The sequence below is a fragment of the Coregonus lavaretus genome (genome assembly GCF_964263955.1).
Source record: "Coregonus lavaretus genome assembly, chromosome: 10".
NCBI lineage: Eukaryota > Metazoa > Chordata > Actinopteri > Salmoniformes > Salmonidae > Coregonus > Coregonus lavaretus.
This window is the reverse complement of record NC_139997.1, coordinates 31,792,710-31,813,290: the sequence shown is the minus strand read 5'-3', so window position 1 is coordinate 31,813,290 and position 20,581 is coordinate 31,792,710. Positions and strand designations below refer to the sequence as shown.

The window sequence follows — 20,581 nt, the reverse complement described above, 5'->3', positions numbered from 1 at the left end:
GTGGTTGCATCTTGACACAGTGCTCCATAAATAAGGAATGTGCAGAGCCCGTCTTCTCATAAGCATGTACATGTTTGACTGTTCATCAGACACGCTCCCTTTCAGAGAGCTCAAAGTTGAGTGACCTGATCCCTGGCTGTTTGGCAGATAATTGAGGTTAAACAGGTATGTCACTAACTGGGCTCGTTCACTTCGCCCCCATTGTGCAGATCTGATCCAGCAGCACATGGGAGGGGGGAGGAAGGGGGGGGTTCTTATAAGATCATAGCTCCGGATGTGACAGGCATCCCCCGCTCTGTAAACCACTTAACCGTTGAGACCTGGGAGCAGGAGGGAGTGCACAGAAGGAACCGACAGCCAGCGAGAGGGAGAGATAGGACCCTCCAGGTTAGTCGTCGTAATTAAAGCTAATATACACCCAGCATCCATCCACTAGCACTCTGACAGCAGCTACATCAAAGACAGCCCTAATGAAGTCAGTTCAAAGACACAAAGGTTGCTCTCTCTCTCTCCAGGAAACAATCAGCAGCAGACAAGCAGTTTAACATTTAAAAAACACTCTTGAAATGAACAAATAGCGCCGACTAGGTTGTATAACAACTCTGTTTAAGAACCTGTCAATCATGAGGTGTAATGATGATAATACTAGGTAAGTGGTAGGTGTGTCTAAGCAAACACGTTTCCTTGCTGATTATAATGGAGACAGATGCCTTTACTGATCTAGCAGGCAGCCAATGCTGTATTCCCAGCTCTGTGCTGTGAGCTGTAGTATGGCCCCAGAGGTACACTTGAGAAGATAAACCTGGAGGCCCCTTGGGTCAAAACTACTGGACCTCTCGGACAGGAAACGCTCTACTCCATAGATTGGAAACTCTGGTCCTGGAGGGCTGAAACACCTATTTAATCAGGGACTGGTTTCGACCTGGTTCACCAGGTGAGATAAATTAACTACCAGGCTGGAAAAGGACTATGATTCTAATGTCCCAGTGAAGCATGAGTCCATTGGAATACCATAGAAGCACAAACTGAAATGGTCCACCCACGCAGACAGTGTGGTGAAGAAGGCGCAACAGAGCCTCTTCAACCTCAGGAGGCTGAAGAAATTTGTCTTGGCACCTAAAACCCTTAACCTTTTACAGATGCACAATTGAGAGCATCCTGTCGGGTTGTATCACTGCCTGGTACGGCAACTGCACCGCCCGCAACTGCAGGGCTCTCCAGAGGGTGGTGTGGTCTGCACAACGCATTACCGGGGGCAAACTACCCGCCCTCCAGGACACCTACAGCACCCGATGTCACAGGAAGGACAAAAAGATCATCAAGGACATCAACCACCCGAGCCACTGCCTGTTCACCCCATTATCATCCAGAAGGCGAGGTCAGTACAGGTGCATCAAAGCTGGGACAGAGAGAATGAAAAACAGCTTCTATCTCAAGGCCATCAGACTGTTAAATAGCCATCACTAGGACATTTGAGGCTGCTGCTGCCTATTGAAATCACTGGCCACTTTAACAAATGGAACACTAGTCACTTTAATAATGTTTACATATCTTGCATTACTCAGCTCATATGTATATACTGTATTCTATAATATTCTACTGTATCTTAGTCCATGCCGCTCTGTCATTGCTTGTCCATATATTTGCATATATATTCTTAATTCCATTCCTTACTTAGATCTGTGTGTATTGGGTATATGTTGTGAAATTGTTAGATATTACTTGTTAGATATTACTGCACTGTCGGAGCTAGAAGCACAAGCATTTCGCTACACCCGCAATAACATCTGCTAAACACGTGTATGTGACAAATAACATTTTATTTGAACTATACAATAGGCAAAATATAAGCAAAATAAGCAACAGTCAATTGTAACCAGATAAAGAACACATGAAATCTGAGGTAAAAACAGTTATTTTATAAATGTCAGTGTCCAGGTGCTTCTACACTGAACCAAAATATAAACACAACATGTAAAGTGTTGGTCCCATGTTTCATGAGCTGAAATAAAAGATCACAGACATTTTCCATTGCACAAAAAGCTTATTTTGCTCAGATTTATTGCGGAAATTTGTTTACATCCTTGTTCGTGAGCATTTTGTCCTTTGCCAAGATAATTCATCCACCTGACAGGTGTGGTATATCAAGAACCTGATTAAACAGCATGATCATTACACAGGTGCACCTTGTGCTGTGGACAATAAAAGGCCACTAAAATGTGCAGTTTTGTCACATAACACAATGTCACAGAGTTGAGAGAGCGAACAATTTGCATGCTGTCCACAGGAATGTCCACCAGAACTGTTGCCAGAGAATTGAATGTTCATTTCTCAACCATAAGCATACAACATCGTTTTAGAGAATTTGGCAGTACATCCAACCGGCCTCACAACCACAGACCACATGTAACCACGCCAGCCCAGGACCTCCACTTCCGGCATCTTCACCTGCGAGATCATCTAAGACCAGCCAACCGGACAGCTGGGTTTGCACAACTGAAGAATTTCTGCACAAACTGTCCGAAACCATCTCAGGGATGCTCATCTGCTTGCTTGTCGTCCTCACCAGGGTCTTGACCTGACTGCAGTTTGGCGTCGTAACCGACTTCAGTGGGCAAATGCTCACCATCGATGGCCACTGGCATCGTGTGGGCGAGTGGTTTGCTGATGTCAACGTTGTAAACAGAGTGCCCCACGGTGACGGTGGGGTTATGGTACGGGCAGGCATAAGCTACGGACAACGAACACAATTGCATTTCATCGATGGCAATTTGAATGCACAGAGATACCGTGACGAGATCTTGAGGCCCATTGTCGTGCCATTCATCCGCCGCCATCACCTCATGTTTCAGCATGATAATGCACGGCTCAATGTCGCAAGGATCTGTACACAATTCCTGGAAGCTGAAAATGTCCCAGTTCTTCCATGGCCTGCATTCTCACCAGACATGTCACCCATTGAGCACGTTTGGGATGCTCTGGATCGACGTGTATGACAGCGTGTTCCAGTTCCACCCAATATCCAGCAACTTCACACAGCCATTGAAGTGGGACAACATTCCACAGGCCACAATCAACAGCCTGATCAACTCTAAGCGAAGCTGTGTCGCGCTGCATGAGGCAGATGGTGGTCACACCAGATACTGACTGGTTTTCTGACCCACGCCCCTATTTGTTAATTTTTTTAAGGTATTTTGTGACCAACAGATGCATATCTGTATTCCCAGTCATGTGAAATCCATAGATTAGGGCCTAATGAATTTTATTTCCATTGATTTCCTTATATGAACTCAGTAAAATCTTTGAAATTGTTGCATGTTGCGTTTATATTTTTGTTCAGTGTACAAACACCAGAGAACACGCAGAAAGATAGTAAATTCTTGTTTTGTACTGCGCAAGGAGGTTCCTCGCCATTATAGCTGCCGCACATGAACATTTCCCAGCATCTTTGCCAGAAGTCGTCGTTTCTACGCGATGAAGTAGATGACAGCGCATCACACAACGCGACCAAAACAAAGATCAACACCAGGCATCACTGCTTTGCTTTATCTTGGCCAGGTCGCAGTTGTAAATGAGAACTTGTTCTCAACTGGCTTACCTGGTTAAATAAAGGTGAAATAAAAAAATTAAAATGTAATAAAAATGTCTCACTGAATACAAAATATGTTCTTTAGTGTTTGTAGAACCATCTGTAACTGGATATTGACATTTATATGATAACTGTTCTCCAGAATCGAGAACGAAGAGAGTATCGCCAATACCAGGTTAGTTGTCAACGTTTTCCATTAGCCAAGCAGTAACCTCTCGTATGGTAGCATTCACATTTTGGCGTTTTTAACAGCAGCCAACGTTGCAGCAGAGTGGAGCTGTGTGCAGATACTGTGTGAGTGCATAGCTTTGCGTCGCGCTCATTATCTGTGGTTGATCCTGCTGCTTGTGGCAACGTCATATCGATGAGTCTCAGTTTAAGTTTTTTAATACAAACAAGATGTACAATACAAAAACACTACATAATTCAAGGTTCCCTGATCATTTCAAAAAACCTTTTTTTTGCTGAGAAAGATAAGTCAGCTTAGAAAAATATGGTCAAGAAAACAGACCTATAGCATATTGTATCTTTCATTACCTACAAAACACTGACATCGCATACACACTACAACATACACATTGAAAATAACACTCATATCTAAACGTACAACCCTGCACCCAGTGCTCCCACCACCTGCACGTCTCTGTCTCTGTCTATAATCCGTGGTGGCTGGTGCTGATGATGTCCATGAAGGTGGCTTCTATCCGGTAGCAGAGCTGGACATCCGGGTCGGCGCCACCCAGTTCCTCTGCTGCCCTCTGGGGAAGGCTCAGCTTGGACTGGTCCCTTCCTGGTATCAACACCTCCTGGGGCTTCTCCTTCAGATACTGCAGCCCTGAGGGAGGGAGGGAAGGAGAAAGGGGGAAGGAGAAAGGGGTACAGGAGAGAGAGGAGGGATGGTTAGACTATACTGCTATTGATGCACCTTTATAAATGCTCATATCTTGTTCAGTGTTTGGGTCAACTTCGATTCAATTCCTGGCAGTTGAATAGGACATACAGTAAGGTGTCTCATTAGAAGTGCGCAATTCAATTCCTGAATGGACTGAAATTGAGGTGGAATTGACCACATCTCCAATGCAGTTACACTAATGAGTAAATCTATACAAGTGTTCCAAACTATCAATTCAGGTCATGGTCTTTTCCTATAATTAGTTCCAACACTACTGAAAGAAGACATGCTATGGAAACATGGCAACTTGAGTGGAACATTGCAACTAGAATGAGTTCTCTAGTATATTCCAAGGCACACAAAAACACTTATTTCATCACACTAACCCTGATTTAAAAAAAGGCTGATGGCTAAGGGCCAGGCCGCATTGGTTTTATCAATAAATCATTTTTATCAACTTCCACTGCCCTCCAAGACTTTCCTATTCACTTCAGTTTCCTCCTCAATTCATGCAGCAGTGTTCCCCTTCCCAGTTGCGGCAGTGTTCCCCTTCCCTTTCAACACACATAGACTTACTGGTGATGAGCGGGTCGATGTCCCTGGTCTTGGTGGACACGTCGGAGGCACAGACCTGTCCCACCTGCACCAGCAGGGTCGCCACGTCCTCGTAGAGCGGAGGGAAGGCCTGGCAGAACGCCACCAGGCACGGCAGGGTAGGCATGAAGAAGGAGAAACGCTTGGCACGGGTCAGCACTGAGGGGGAGGGGGAGAGAGAAACATATGAACATCATGTACACCATGAACAGCAAGGAGGCTAGTACAAGCTGTACCTAGACCTAACAGGGGAAAAAGGCTGTTATGAGTGATGACATGCTGCACTAACAGAGACCCACCAGGAGATGGCACTAACATATCGAAGTTAAATCGAAGTTGTACTCCCTCCCAGAGTACAGAGCGAAGGAGACACCGCCAGTAGGACATGATGTAGTAAAGGGAGGAAAAAGAGGGCCACCAATGACAGGGTAGAGAGATGGGGGAGGTAGAGAGGGATGGACAGAGGGAGAGGTATGGATGGATAAAGCGAGAGAAAACTGACCTGTGAGCAGCGTGGCCATGACGCTGACGGCCAGGCGGGCCACGCTGAGGGACTTGGGCAGGGCGTACTGGGTACACAGGTGGGACAGCAGCTGGATGGCAAAGATCTGTAGAGGGAGACGAGAACCATAGTTAATGCCAGTACTTTCCGTCCAGAGAGACAGGTTTGATTAGAAATGTTGCTTAAACAGGCCTGGAAACGAATTGGTGTAAAACACTGACAAAGGCAGAGGGCTAATGTAGCTCAGGTTTGTGGGCTTGGATGCCAGACGAGGACGGAGGGGGGCTCACCTGTTTCTCCAGCTGGGGCTGGGCCAGCAGCTCTGGGATGAAGTCCAGGCAGATATGGATGGAGGGGATGCCAGCCACAGTCAGTGGAAGCAGAGCTTGGGGGTAACCCTGAAAATGAGAGAAGAAAGGAGACAGAATGGAATGAAAGTAAAAAGAGGAGTGAAACGCACAGGGTAAGTAGTAGCTTTGACTGAGCTTCTGTCTTGTGATGTAAACACACAGGGTAGCTAGCCGCAGCAGCAGCTTGTGTGCACAGCATGGATCCAAGCAGGCAGGATTACTGCCACAGAGAGGCAGGATTGTGTTGATGAAGTGAAACATATGGCAGCTTCCTACTACTGGGACTTCTGCAGTCATTCAGGCTGCAGGACATTCATTCCCCTCTCACGACTCATGCACTGATCACTGACAACAGCACTTCTGTGGCACACTTATGACGTTATAGTAGACGGGGAGGACACATTCATAATCTCAGCCTGTAGACGCCATTTTGTTATGTTGTTTGTTATGACTAAATGCTGCCATGACGTGATTATATCTACATGCCACTTTCAGACCTTGGAGCCTTATCAACAAAGGGGCTAGGGGTCCGTTTGGAATTTGGCAAGAACATCTCTTCTACGTAGTAGAACAGTGTTTACCTGGAAGTGCACCAGTTTGGCGATGTTGGGGTCAGCGATGAACATCTGATGCAGCAGACAGCAGATGAGACACTGCACCTCCCTCAGGTCACTGAGTAACCCCCCTTCCGGCTCGCCTTGCCCCTCCGCTCTCCTGGACCCCTCTTCCTGTTTGATGGACCCGGGCGCGGCCCTCATGCTCTGGAGCAGGCTCTCAGCGTCGCCCACAGCCCCTAGGGGCCCCGTCTGCACCTCGGAGGTGGGCAGACACACCTCCAGCAGGATCTGGACTGCAGCACTGTCCTGGAGGCAGAGAGAAGCACAAGACAGACACGTCATGTGGGATTCTACCTACAACTGAAATGGCTGACATACTATCCACTCTGTGTGTGTGTGTACACGTTTTACTATACTTGTGAGTACCAGAAGTCCTCACAAGAATAGTAAACCAACTAAAATTCGGAGAAGTGAGAACATTTTGCCGGTCCTCACTTGTAAAAAGGCTATTTTTAGGGTAAGGATTATAATTAGGGTTAGGTTTAGAGTTAGGGAAAATAGGATTTTGAATGGGAATCCATTGTTGTATTTATGAGTGGGTGTCTCTCCCTCTGAGTTACCTGAGCGGCCAGCAGTGCGTTCTTCAGCTCCTCTCTGGTGACCTCTGGGGTGTCTGGCTGTCCAGCCTGTCCCAGGCCCAGGTTAGAGATGGTCTGGCTCTGCCGGTCAAAGTCCGCTGTCTCCTTCAGGTGGGAGTTGAGGTAGGCCTTGGAGGCCAGCAGGTAGCCATTCAGCATGTGGAGGACAATGTCCATCAGAGGGGGACACCTGAGGAGGGGACACAAAGATATGTTATTTACTCACATAATGACGTAGGCTTCATTGTGTTTAAACAGGAAATACGTTTGACAAATTCCAAGTGTACAACTGCAAAATAATATATTGGGATTAAAATATCTTGAGCACTTCTCCAGCCCATATTTGATCAAAATGTCTTATCAAATCACATTTTATTTGTCACATGCGGCGAATACAACAGATGTAGACAGTGAAATGCTTACTTACAAGACCTTAACCAACAATGCAGTTTTAAGAAAAATACACCACCAGTTAAAAGTTTGGACACACCTACTCATTTATTTTTACATTGTAGAATAATAGTGAAGACTTCAAAACTATGAAATAACACATGGAATGATGTAGTAACCAAAAAAGTGTTAAACAAATCAAAATATACTTTATATTTGAGATTCTTCAAATAGCCACCCTTTGCCTTGATGACAGCTTTGCACACTCTTGGCATTCTCTCAACTAGCTTCATGAGGTAGTCACCTGGAATGCATTTCATTTAACAGGTGTGCCTTCTTAAAAGTTAATTTGTGGAATTTCTTTCCTTCTTAATGCGTTTGAGCCAATCAGTTGTGTTGTGACAAGGTAGGGGGGTATACAGAAGATAGCCCTACTTGGTAAAAGACCAAGTCCATATTATGGCAAGAACAGCTCAAATAAGCAAAGAGAAACAACAAGGTCAGTCAATACGGAGCATTTCAAGGACTTTGAACGTTTCTTCAAGTGCAGTCGCAAAAACCATCAAGCGCTATGATGAAACTGGCTCTCATGAGGACCGCCACAGGAAAGGAAGACCCAGAGTTACCTCTGCTGCAGAGGACAAGTTCATTAGCGTTACCAGCCTCAGAAATTGCAGCCCAAATAAATGGATTCACAGAGTTGAAGTAACAGACACATCTCAACATTAACTGTTCAGAGGAGACTGTGTGAATCAGGCCTCCATGGTTGAATTGCTGCAAAGAAAACACTACTAAAAGGACACCAATAAGAAGAAGAGACTTGCTTGGGCCAAGAAACACGAGCAACGGACATTAGACTGGTGGAAATGTGTCCTTTGGTCTGGAGTCCAAATTGGAGATCTTTGGTTCCAACCGCCGTGTCTTTGTGAGACGCGGTGTGGGTGAACGGATGATCTCTGCATGTGTAGTTCCCACCGTAAAGCATGGAGGAGGTGGTGTTATGGTGTGGGGGTGCTTTGCTGGTCACACTGTGTGATTTATTTAGAATTCAAGGCACACTTAACCAGCATGGCTACCACAGCATTCTGCAGTGATACGCCATCCCATCTGGTTTGGGCTGAGTGGGACTTTCATTTGTTTTTCAACTGGACAATGACCCAACACACCTCCAGGCGGTGTAAGGGCTATTTTACCACGAAGGAGAGTGATGGAGTGCAGCATCCGATGACCTCGCCTCAACAATCCCTCGACCTCAACCCAATTGAGATGGTTTGGGATGAGTCGGACCGCAGAGTGAAGGAAAAGCAGCCAACAAGTGCTCAGCATATGTGGGAACTCCTTCAAAACTGTTGGAAAAGCATTCCAGGTGAAGCTGGTTGAGAGAATGCCAAGAGTGTGCAAAGCTGTCATCAAGGCAAAGGGTGGCTATTTGAAGAATCTCAAATATAAAATACATTTTGATTTATTTAACACTTTTTTGGTTACTACATGATTCCATATGTGTTATTTCATAGTTTTGATGTCTTCACTATTATTCTACAATGTAGAAAATAGTAAAAATAAAGAAAAACCCTGGAAAGAGTAGGTGTGTCCAAACTTTTGACTGGTACTGTAAGTGTTTAGTAAAAAAAAGATAAGAAAAAAATGAAAAACAATAATAATTAAAGAGCAGCAGTAAAATAACAGTAGCGAGGCTAAATACAGGGTGTACCGGTACAGAGTCAATGTAGAGTTAAAGTGACTATGCATAGATAATAAACAGAGTACCAGCAGCGTAAAATAGGGGGTGGGGGGGGGCACAATGCAAATAGACAATTTTTAGGGCCTTCCTCTGACACCATCTGGTATAGAGGTCCTGGATGGCAGGAAGCTTGGCCCAAGTGACGTACTGGGCCGTACGCACTACCCTCTGTATTGCCTTGCGGTCGGAGACCGAGCAGTTGCCATACCAGGCAGTGATGCATCCATTCAGGATGCTATCGATGGTGCAGCTGTACAACATTTTGAGGATCTGAGGACCCATGGCACATTTTTTCAGTCTCTTGAGGAGGGAATAGGCTTTGTCGTGCTTTCTTCATGACTGTCTTGGTGTGTTTGGACCATGATAGTTTGTTGGTGATGTGGACACCAAGGAACTTGAAGCTTTCAACCTGCTCCACTACAGCCCCGTCGATGAGAATGGGGGCGTGCTCGGTCATCTTTTTTCCCCCTGTATTCCACAATCATCTCCTTTGTCTTGATCACGTTGAGGGTGAGGTTGTTATCCTGGCACCACACGGCCAGGTCTCTGACCTCCTCCCTATAGGTTGTCTCATCGTTGTCGATGATCAGGCCTACCACTGTTGTGTTGTCGGCAAACTTAATGATGGTGTTGGAGACGTGCCTGGCCATGCAGTCATGGATGAACAGGGAGTACAGGAGGGGACTGAGCACGCACCCCTGAGGGGCCCACGTGTTGAGGATCAGCGTGGCAGATGTGTTGTTACCTACCCTTACAGGTGTCTTACACAGTAAACCTGTGTGTCTCTGCACACTGGTGTACTCTGCACATTCCAGCTACAGACAGTTGGCAATCTGTTTTCCTGACCCTTGAAACTTGTTTCAGACCGTAAGCAAAGCAAAAGGTGCAACAGTAAAGATAACCATGTGCTGTAGCCTACCTGTAGACCCTCTGGTCACAGCGCAGCACGATGAGGGGGTCCACCATCAGGTCATTCTGAATATACCTCGGCTGCCTCAGCATCTTTACTGAGGGCTGCAGCGCATTCACCGTCATCACCCACAGCCTGAAGTAACACATGGAGGAAAGAGAGCAGGGCCATGCTCAGTGGGGAGAAAACGTTTTTAGACATAGTGCAACAGTGATGTACTACCTGAACTTGTCCAATAAGAACACACATTTTCCTTTTCTGTTGCGGAACGTTTTGCTACACTGTGGCCTTCTGAACACGACCTAGTCACAAGGTTTCTTTTTAGGGATTATGTTTTTATTACTAGCTATACAGTTGCCTGTTGCAGTAGATCTATTTTGTGATAATCAAATCTATTCAATTGATAAAACCTTTCAGTTTTCCATTGAAAACGCTAATGGCGCATTCAATCCAGGACAAGCTGTCCTTTCAGACAGAGAAGCATATACCACCAGTTCTCTTCACCCACAGTCTTGTCTGTGTTGCCTCCTGCAGAGTGTATGACATTAATCAATGGTTCCTGTGAGAGACCGACACTCCAACACCAGCGCTCCCTTCCAGCTTCATCACTCCTTCCTCCCCACAGGCCTCCCGCTGCACAGCACCATTCAATACCACCACAGACGGTTGAAGAGGGGGTGAGGAAAACAACAATCCATTATGCCCCAAACCCTGGAGAGTCCCCTCCCTTTATCCTGCCCTGAGCTGTCAAGTCCTGTCCTCATTACAGAGCACAGAGCAGCTATCCATGCGTGCGGGGATTGATTGGTCCGCCTGCCTGCTCCTGCCGGCTGTAGCTCTGTGCCCCTGGGAACACTGGGGGTCCACCCCCTTATCACCACCAGTGAAGACACAGAAATTGAATTGTAATGAACTGAACATGAACCCCATCCCTGGTCGCACCATCCAGTAAACAAGCACTTCCTCTCTATAATATTGCTCACCTGCGGGGCATGACAGTGTTGAGGACCATCCAGAGCTTGTTGAGGGTCTGGGGGATGCGTCGGGGGACGCTGGGGCCCAGTAGCAGACCCATGCTACTCGTCAGAGCCTCGGAGTAGGGGATCAGGTCTCCAGCTGACAGCAGGGTCAGGTGGTCCAGCATCCTCATAAGTCTGGGACCACTGGAGGGAACCTTCTGGAAGGCTGGGAAACAGACAGAAGGGAGGAGAAGAAAAAGCTTTTAGTGGGAGAGTGGAGTCAGAGGGGCAATCCTGGATTCGAAAAAACAAAAAAAAGTAGACACCCAGCCACTTGTTTTTTGTAAACTGCTGAGTATGGCTGAACGATTGATCGAATTTAGATTATAATTGCGATATTGACATGTGCAATATCCATATCGCAAGAGATCCATATTTTTGCTTTCCCACAGTCCCGCCCCCTGTCACTCACTCAACAGACTCCAAAACAAGAATGATGCTGCTTACTTTGCTTCTTAAAAAATACAACAATTTTTTATTTATTATACTATTAGTTTGTGTATCTTGCCATCTGCAAAATGCTAGTTAGTCTTAGCAAACTGCATGTGCCCAATTTTTTCTTGCGTTAGCTGCTAATGGTAATTGCTAACACTAACTAGCTAGCTAAATGCACTGACAGATAGGGCAAATTTGGCTAACAAACTGTAGCTCTAATATAGTGGTGGTGTAGATCAGCATGTTTGTGCTACAGCATGTTCTGAATCAGAGAGGAATAGCGAAGCATATTCTAAAATCTTTGTCTGAATGTAACAGCTATTCAAATCTAACTAGGGTCCCATGGGAAAGACTGACCAATTTTTTGGTTTCTGCCCCGTCACAACTCCTACCTGTCTTTTTCATTCGTTGTCATGCCAAACACTGTATTCCAAGTGCACACTGTACCAACCATATAATTAGAATAATTATTATATATGATTTCAACAGTTCATCCAAGTGTTTTGAAAATATCGGAAGTCAAATCGCAAAAGTTAGTGAAAAAAAATTATAATAATTGCGATTACATTTTTTGCCCGTATCATGCAGCCCTACAGCTGAGGGGTGCGGCTGGAGAAATGAAACCTCTAATAACTAATTTAGAAGACCAAAAATAAAATGTACAAATCCCAGACTGCCCCTTTAATACAGTTTATTTAGGGTCGGTTTCCCGGACACAGATCAAACCTAGTCCTTGACTAAAAAGCACTTTCAATGGAGCTTCTCAATGGAGATTTGTAGTCCAGGACTAAACTTACTCTGGGTTTGGGAAACTGTCCCAGAGTGTTTATAGATTGGCTTGATACAATCTAGTCTCCTTTCCTTCCACTCCACTGATCTGAAACCACAGTACATTTTACTTTTTCTTTTACATTTTAGTCATTTAGCAGACGCTCTTATCCAGAGCGACTTACAGTTAGTGAGTGCATACATAATTTTTTTATTTTTCATACTGGCCCCCCGTGGGAATCGAACCCACAACCCTGGCGTTGCAAACGCCATGCTCTACCAACTGAGCTACATCCCTGCCAGCCATTCCCTCCCCTACCCTGGACGACGCTGGGCCAATTGTGCGCCGCCCCATGGGTCTCCCGGTCGCGGCCGGCTATGACAGAGCCTGGATTCGAACCAGGATCTCTAGTGGCACAGCTAGCACTGCGTAGCAGTGCCTTAGACCACTGCGCCACTCGGTACAGCCTGAAGGTGATATAGCAGAGGTAAATCGTGAGGCTGGCTTCCACTTATTTCAAATCAACATAGATGGAGGGAGCAGATGGCATGGGTAGAAAGGAAAAAGAGCGAGAGAAAGAGAGCGAGGGAGAGTATATGCCTCTCTCTAGTCTCAACTCCTCTCTCTTCTGCTCTGTTCTGCAGCTGAGTCACTTAAAAGGTCAACCTCCCCAACAACAGAGGCTGTTAATATCACCATGACATAAAAGCACTGCTTGCATCCCAGCCTCTACTGAACACCACCAAGCCTCTGTTCTGCTGCAGTGTAGCAGCCCTCTTTGTGTCCACTGTAATCCAGGAGATGGTCGCCTCTGGGCCTTCTCTCTTCCTCTTCCTTTCTAGAAACTGCTACTTGTCTCTGTGGCACACTAGTGAAATTACTTACATAACCAAGAAACAAGCTCCAGGTTACGATTCTAATTTAAAGACTTTTACAAAGAAAATGTATTTTTTGGGGGTGGGGAGAATATTGGATTAAATTTGCGTGTAGATAGATTATTTCCCTCCTAATCAGATGAGATGAGATTAGGTTAGCAGTGCCTTGGAGCTATGCAGCAGTAGTAGGTCTGATTCCCTGACAGAGAAAATATTTGCATCTCAAATGGCACCGTATGCCCTACAAAAGTAGTGTATATATAGGGAATAGGGTGCCATTTGGGATGCACCCATGATGATCTACCAGGGGTCCATCTCTCTATTAGAGGCTAATAGCAGCATGATAATCTGACACTGAAGCCCTTACTGCAGGATTACAGTAAAAACTGTAAATCTCCTTTTCATAACATGACCCTGTGTTCATCCCACTCACTATTACGGAGTCTATAACTACTCTTCTCTGTTGAGTCCGAACTAACCTCCCAAAGCCCAACACTCCACAGGACTCTTTATTGGCCTCTTATAGGGCTTCTTCAACAACTAGCCCCATAAAATCTGATGTAAACTCACCATTCCCAAAACAGTTATTTCCACCCTAATCCTAAACCCCATTCCCCACTTCCTACTAATATGCCATTTTAGCAGACGCTTTTATCCAAAGCGACTTACAGTCATGTGTGCATAAATTCTTTTTTTTGTGTATGGGTGGTCCCGGGGATCGAACCCACTACCTTGGCGTTACAAGCGCCGTGCTCTACCAGCTGAGCTACAGAGGACCACCAGGTCCCACTACTCCCAGACACTACTCCACTATTCCCCTCCCCACCCCAGTCTCACCGTCGTGGAGTTGTGTCTGGGAGTATCTGCAGGTGTTAGAGGTGAGCAGCATCCTCCGGAGCAGAGGCAGGGTTCCTGTCACCTCTTCCTCACACACCCAGTCCTCCACCATACACAGGTGGGGGTAGTTAGTGGCCAGCAGACGCAGCAAGGCTGAGTGGAGGCCTGGGGGGAGGAAAGGTGAGGAATCAAAAGACATAGGACATTAAAAAGAGCAGAGGCAATGAACGCTGCCCCTAAAGAAGGCTAATACACTGAAATAAGTGGTTGAATATTGTTCTCCAAAAAGAATAAGAATGGCTTGCATTAGGTTGATGGTAGCCTACACTAAACACTGGCTACCTGGCAAATGGGTGCCTACCTAAACTTCCTGGAGCACCAAAAGACAAAGTGTAGTAGGTTAGTCAGTAGGCTGACTAGTTGCTTTCATAACATTAACAATTATCTGGTAAAAATATAATGAATTACATTTTAATTCACAAATTATACACTTTTGACCCCCTAAATGATATGGGTGCACTTTGCATATACATATAATCTACATTGATGAGGCTTTAAATATGACAGAATTAAAACAATATATAAATTCAAAGACACTACAATCCCTACTTAGAGATACCCTGTACATTTGTTGTACTTACCCCCCAACTCCTGTTGCAGGCCCTGGGCCTGGGTGATGAGGTATTTGATGGGGATCTGGTCCATGAGTATGGCGGAGTACGACTTGGGCTTCCTCTGCATCAGAGCTGAGGAGAGAGGAGAGATTGATTTGGCCCTGCTGTCTATTTAAAACACCCTGTGTGAGTGCTTCCAGAGTGGGGTGGTTCTTCACTGAAATGGCTTCATTAACACAATGCTGATGCGCATCATCATTCCTGCTTGAAGGGTGCAGCAGCACTTAGATAAACACAACAATTAAGATGGGAGCATATGTATAAACTAACACAGACGTAAATTAGGACTAACGAAGGGTGGGAAGACCTTATCATCCAAGAAATACTGACTCTGCTGAGTCCTTAAGTCCAGTAGGTAACACCTCCCTTGGACATCGTACTTGGCTGGCCATTGATAATAAATGGAGGCCTGAGACAAAGCCAGGAGGATAGAAAGGAATCCCCCATAGCAACACAGTTTCCTAGTAGCTTAACAACAGAGGACAAAGCATTCCTTTTCTCTTGGTTCCCTGACACTCTCTCTCTCTGTCCGTCCCAAAAACAGCATACCTTCTTCGAAGGGGGAGAAGACAATGAAAGAGCCTGAGTGGAGGAGAAGAAAAAGCAGCAACAGGGCGGCTAGGAGAGAAGCCAAGGGTGGCTGAATGAATGACGTTCAGGAGTAACATACACTATGGTACATACCCAGGAGGAGATACTGTACAGTAGGAGACATATATCCATAAATACCCAGTTGTTTAGTGTTGGACAGGAGAGCCTCCTCATAGGACAGAATATAGTAGAGGATGAGGAGCTGTGTGGTGATGCTGTATCTGGAACGCACCCCTCGACCACCCTCTCCCTGCCAGAGAGAGAGATGGAAAAAGAGAGCGAGCGAGATTGGGGGGAGAGTGGAGGGGGAGACGGATAGAGAGTGAGATAGAGGGGGAGAGAAAGAGGGGAGAGAGAGAAGGGAGAGAAAGACACAAGTAGAGGTCAGGGGCAGGTCACCACAGAGTGTTCTACACTGCAGGGCCAATGGGCTACTAGCGACAAATGGTCCTCTCTCTGACCTTCTACGGCAACCAAGGCGGAATATAAGAACAAAGTGGATGATAGGACATGAATATGGCATTGCTGATGTATGACATAATTAAATATCATGTCAGTGGCTGCAGACAGCCCAACAGACCAGGGAGACTATAATGATATTAAAGGCAATTTACTCCCAATGGCCTCTAAACATAACGAATGGTCAGATTAATTGAAACGGACCAACTATCATTTGACGTGAATATTTTACATGGTGGCTTTGTATCGCTGCTTGCCTTTAAATTTGCACCATCCAGTGAGTGTGTAAAACCTTGTTAATCTCCAAAGCAAGTACAACCTGTTTGAGCAATCTATATTTTACAGCATGCGGAAGGATATATTTATATATTTGGGCTGTTAATTGACCTAGTTTGATCTGTCTGACATGTTTTTCCCTTATTAATTAGCCATTGATGAAAGGGGTTTTGACACCTTGCACTGTCTCCATATTTCACTGCCTTAAAATTAAATCTTAAAAGGGATTCAATTCGATTTTTTCTTCTACCGATCTACACAACCTACTCCACATTTTCAGTGACATTTTTTTTATAGAACATTTATCAAATGAATAAAATAAACACCCCAGGGTTAATACTTGGTGGAAACACCTATGGCAGCCATACTCGATATTCACGTAATAATAAGAAATTCCCTCGACCACGCCCACAAATTGGGGAAAAACAAACATTCTTTCCTATTGACCACCATTGTAAAAAAGAGCCAACTTCGTCATCAATTATACAGAAATAACAAAACACGCCAAAAAGCTGCTGTATTCTTCAATATACATGTAATCATGTTAAAAGTCCCAACCTATGGTTCGCAATGCTCCCATGTAGAGAAATAGAGCCTGTGAGAAGAGCCCTGTGGCTTCAGGCTATTCGGCGTGGGAGAGTGGGAAATGTGGGGACCCAGTGTCCAAGTAGGCTACACATAGCTACAGTGGGGAAAAAAAGTATTTAGTCAGCCACCAATTGTGCAAGTTCTCCCACTTAAAAAGATGAGAGAGGCCTGTAATTTTCATCATAGGTACACGTCAACTATGACAGACAAAATGAGATTTTTTTTCTCCAGAAAATCACATTGTATGATTTTTTATGAATTGATTTGCAAATTATGGTGGAAAATAAGTATTTGGTCAATAACAAACGTTTCTCAATACTTTGTTATATACCCTTTGTTGGCAATGACACAGGTCAAACGTTTTCTGTAAGTCTTCACAAGGTTTTCACACACTGTTGCTGGTATTTTGACCCATTCCTCCATGCAGATCTCCTCTAGAGCAGTGATGTTTTGGGGCTGTCGCTGGGCAACACGGACTTTCAACTCCCTCCAAAGATGTTCTATGGGGTTGAGATCTGGAGACTGGCTAGGCCACTCCAGGACCTTGAAATGCTTCTTACGAAGCCACTCCTTCGTTGCCCGGGCGGTGTGTTTGGGATCATTGTCATGCTGAAAGACCCAGCCACGTTTCATCTTCAATGCCCTTGCTGATGGAAGGAGGTTTTCACTCAAAATCTCACGATACATGGCCCCATTCATTCTTTCCTTTACACGGATCAGTCGTCCTGGTCCCTTTGCAGAAAAACAGCCCCAAAGCATGATGTTTCCACCCCCATGCTTCACAGTAGGTATGGTGTTCTTTGGATGCAACTCAGCATTCTTTGTCCTCCAAACACGACGAGTTGAGTTTTTACCAAAAAGTTATATTTTGGTTTCATCTGACCATATGACATTCTCCCAATCCTCTTCTGGATCATCCAAATGCACTCTAGCAAACTTCAGACGGGCCTGGACATGTACTGGCTTAAGCAGGGGAACACGTCTGGCACTGCAGGATTTGAGTCCCTGGCGGCGTAGTGTGTTACTGATGGTAGGCTTTGTTACTTTGGTCCCAGCTCTCTGCAGGTCATTCACTAGGTCCCCCCGTGTGGTTCTGGGATTTTTGCTCACCGTTCTTTTGATAATTTTGACCCCACGGGGTGAGATCTTGCGTGGAGCCCCAGATCGAGGGAGATTATCAGTGGTCTTGTATGTCTTCCATTTCCTAATAATTGCTCCCACAGTTGATTTCTTCAAACCAAGCTGCTTACCTATTGCAGATTCAGTCTTCCCAGCCTGGTGCAGGTCTACAATTTTGTTTCTGGTGTCCTTTGACAGCTCTTTGGTCTTGGCCATAGTGGAGTTTGGAGTGTGACTGTTTGAGGTTGTGGACAGGTGTCTTTTATACTGATAACAAGTTCAAACAGGTGCCTTTAATACAGGTAACGAGTGGAGAACAGAGGAGCCTCTTAAAGAAGGGGAAGGACTGCCCGTTCCATGATCTCGCCATCACGGTTGACAACTCCGTTGTGTCCTCCTCCCAGAGTGCGAAGAGCCTTGGCGTGACCCTGGACAATACCCTGTCGTTCTCCGCTAACATCAAGGCGGTGACCCGATCCTGCAGGTTCATGCTCTACAACATTTGGAGAGTACGACCCTGCCTTACACAGGAAGCGGCACAGGTCCTAATCCAGGCACTTGTCATCTCCCGTCTGGATTACTGCAACTCGCTGTTGGCTGGGCTCCCTGCCTGTGTCATTAAACCCCTACAACTCATCCAGAATGCCGCAGCCCGTCTGGTGTTCAACCTTCCCAAGTTCTCTCACGTCACCCCGCTCCTCCGCACACTCCACTGGCTTCCAGTTGAAGCTCGCATCTGTTACAAGACCATGGTGCTTGCCTATGGAGCTGTGAGGGGAACGGCACCTCCGTACCTTCAGGCTCTGATCAGTCCCTACACCCAAACGAGGGCATTGCGTTCATCCACCTCTGGCCTGCTGGCTCCCCTTCCTCTGCGGAAGCATAGTTCCCGCTCAGCCCAGTCAAAACTGTTCGCTGCTCTGGCACCCCAATGGTGGAACAAGCTCCCTCACGACGCCAGGACAGCGGAGTCACTCACCACCTTCCGGAGACATTTGAAACTCCACCTCTTTAAGGAATACCTGGGATAGGATAAAGTAATCCTTCTACCCCCCCCCCCCCTCTTAAAAAAATAAAAATAATAATAATTGTAAAGTGGTTATCCCACTGGTTATAGGGTGAATGCACCAATTTGTAAGTCGCTCTGGATAAGAGCGTCTGCTAAATGACGTAAATGTAATGTAAATGAAGAAGTTACAGGTCTGTGAGAGCCAGAAATCTTGCTTGTTTGTAGGTGACCAAATACTTATTTTCCACCATAATTTGCAAATAAATTCATAAAAAATCCTACAATGTGATTTTCTGGATTTTTTTCCCTCAATTTGTCTGTCATAGTTGACGTGTACCTATGATGAAAATTACAGGCCTCTCTCATCTTTTTAAGTGGGAGAACTTGCACAATTGGTGGCTGACTAAATACTTTTTTTCCCCACTGTATGTGTGTGGAAAACATTTCATCACAGGTAAGACATTTAACTTGTTCAGTATAGTCTGTTTGACTCCACTCACTACTTGTAGCTGTATAGTCCGTTTGTGTTGTTGGTATTGGCTAGCTGTTCCGGTCGGTAGCTAGCTAGCACTCATGCATGCATGAGGGAAGGCCTACAATATTACATTTTTCTAAGTAGTGAGAATGCTCGGGTAAAGTTATTTTTAGACATGCTGTACTTTTCTTAAATGTAGTTTTGTAATTGACTAAAACAAGCAGACAACTAATTGTGTTTGAAAAAGGTCAAGTATTTGCTGTGAGCCAATGGGGTAACCTAGGTAACCACAGGTTGTTTTCCCCACAGGCGGGAGGGGCCGCAACATTCCATCTAATACCGACTGGGACTATTACAGCTGTGAATTATTTTAAATAAGATTGTAGCAACCTTGCACAACTCTTAGGGCAACATAAATCCATTGTTTTTGTAAAAATTGCTCAAGCTCAGTAATTTGGTTGGGAATCATTGATGGACAGCAACATTCAAACCTTGTCTCTGATTTTCAAGCAGATTTACGTAAGGACTGCGACTGGACCATTCAGGAGCATTGAACACCTCTTGGGAAGACATTCTGATGTGTCTTTGCCATTAAAATGTATTGTAATTGTGTCGCTGAAAAATAAAACTATCCCAAGGTTAGGTTTACAGGAGACTACAGTGGGTTTTCCTCTAACTTTTTACCTGGGCTTTGCTACTTTCATATTTATTTGGATCCTAACAAACTCCCCAGTCCCTGCTAGTGACGAGCATACCCATAACATGATGCTGCCACCACAATACTTGAAAATTAAGAGGATCAACAACAATGCATTCACTCCACATTATTGGCCTGTATGACTAAATGAAAAGAATGAAGCCTGTGTTAAAAGAATCCACTCTAAATGCTTAACACTTACATTTTAGTCATTTAGCAGACGCTCTTATCCAGAGCGACTTAGAGTTAGTGAGTGCATACATTTTCATACTGGCCCCCATGGGAAACGAACCCACAACCCTTTTGTTGCAAGTGCCATGCTCTACCAACTGAGTTACAGGGGACTAAATCTATTCTGTTGGCAAAAAGGCTGTTAAGTAATACTGCACGACAAAGAAATACACTTTTAAAAACTACAGGTTTGGGTGAAAACCCTATTTATGTTCAAGTATTGTTGTGGCAGCATCATGTTATGGGTATTCTTGTCACTGGCAGGGACTGGGGAGTTTGTCAGGATCAAAATAAATATGAAAGGAGCAAAGGGTAGGTAAAAAAGTGAGAGGAAAACCCACCCCAGTCTTATGAAAACCTTACC

The 20,581-nt window shown here is 45.2% G+C and overlaps 1 protein-coding gene across 2 annotated transcripts in view; it reads right to left on the bottom strand.

The window, feature by feature from the left end:
- Positions 1-3,958: 3,958 nt before the first annotated feature.
- Positions 3,959-20,581, bottom strand: part of ints2 (integrator complex subunit 2) — a 29,958-nt gene continuing 13,335 nt past the window's right edge. For both annotated transcript variants that reach the window (XM_084169759.1, XM_084169758.1), the window contains exons 15-25: positions 15,502-15,613; positions 14,740-14,844; positions 14,099-14,263; positions 11,147-11,348; positions 10,173-10,298; positions 7,105-7,312; positions 6,509-6,790; positions 5,868-5,975; positions 5,578-5,683; positions 5,058-5,234; positions 3,959-4,424 (exon numbers count right to left, since the gene is read on the bottom strand). In XM_084169759.1, the coding sequence (XP_084025885.1) occupies positions 4,243-4,424; positions 5,058-5,234; positions 5,578-5,683; positions 5,868-5,975; positions 6,509-6,790; positions 7,105-7,312; positions 10,173-10,298; positions 11,147-11,348; positions 14,099-14,263; positions 14,740-14,844; positions 15,502-15,613 (1,773 nt within the window). In that variant the 3' untranslated portion in view covers positions 3,959-4,242. The remainder of the gene's footprint in view (positions 4,425-5,057; positions 5,235-5,577; positions 5,684-5,867; positions 5,976-6,508; positions 6,791-7,104; positions 7,313-10,172; positions 10,299-11,146; positions 11,349-14,098; positions 14,264-14,739; positions 14,845-15,501; positions 15,614-20,581) is intronic.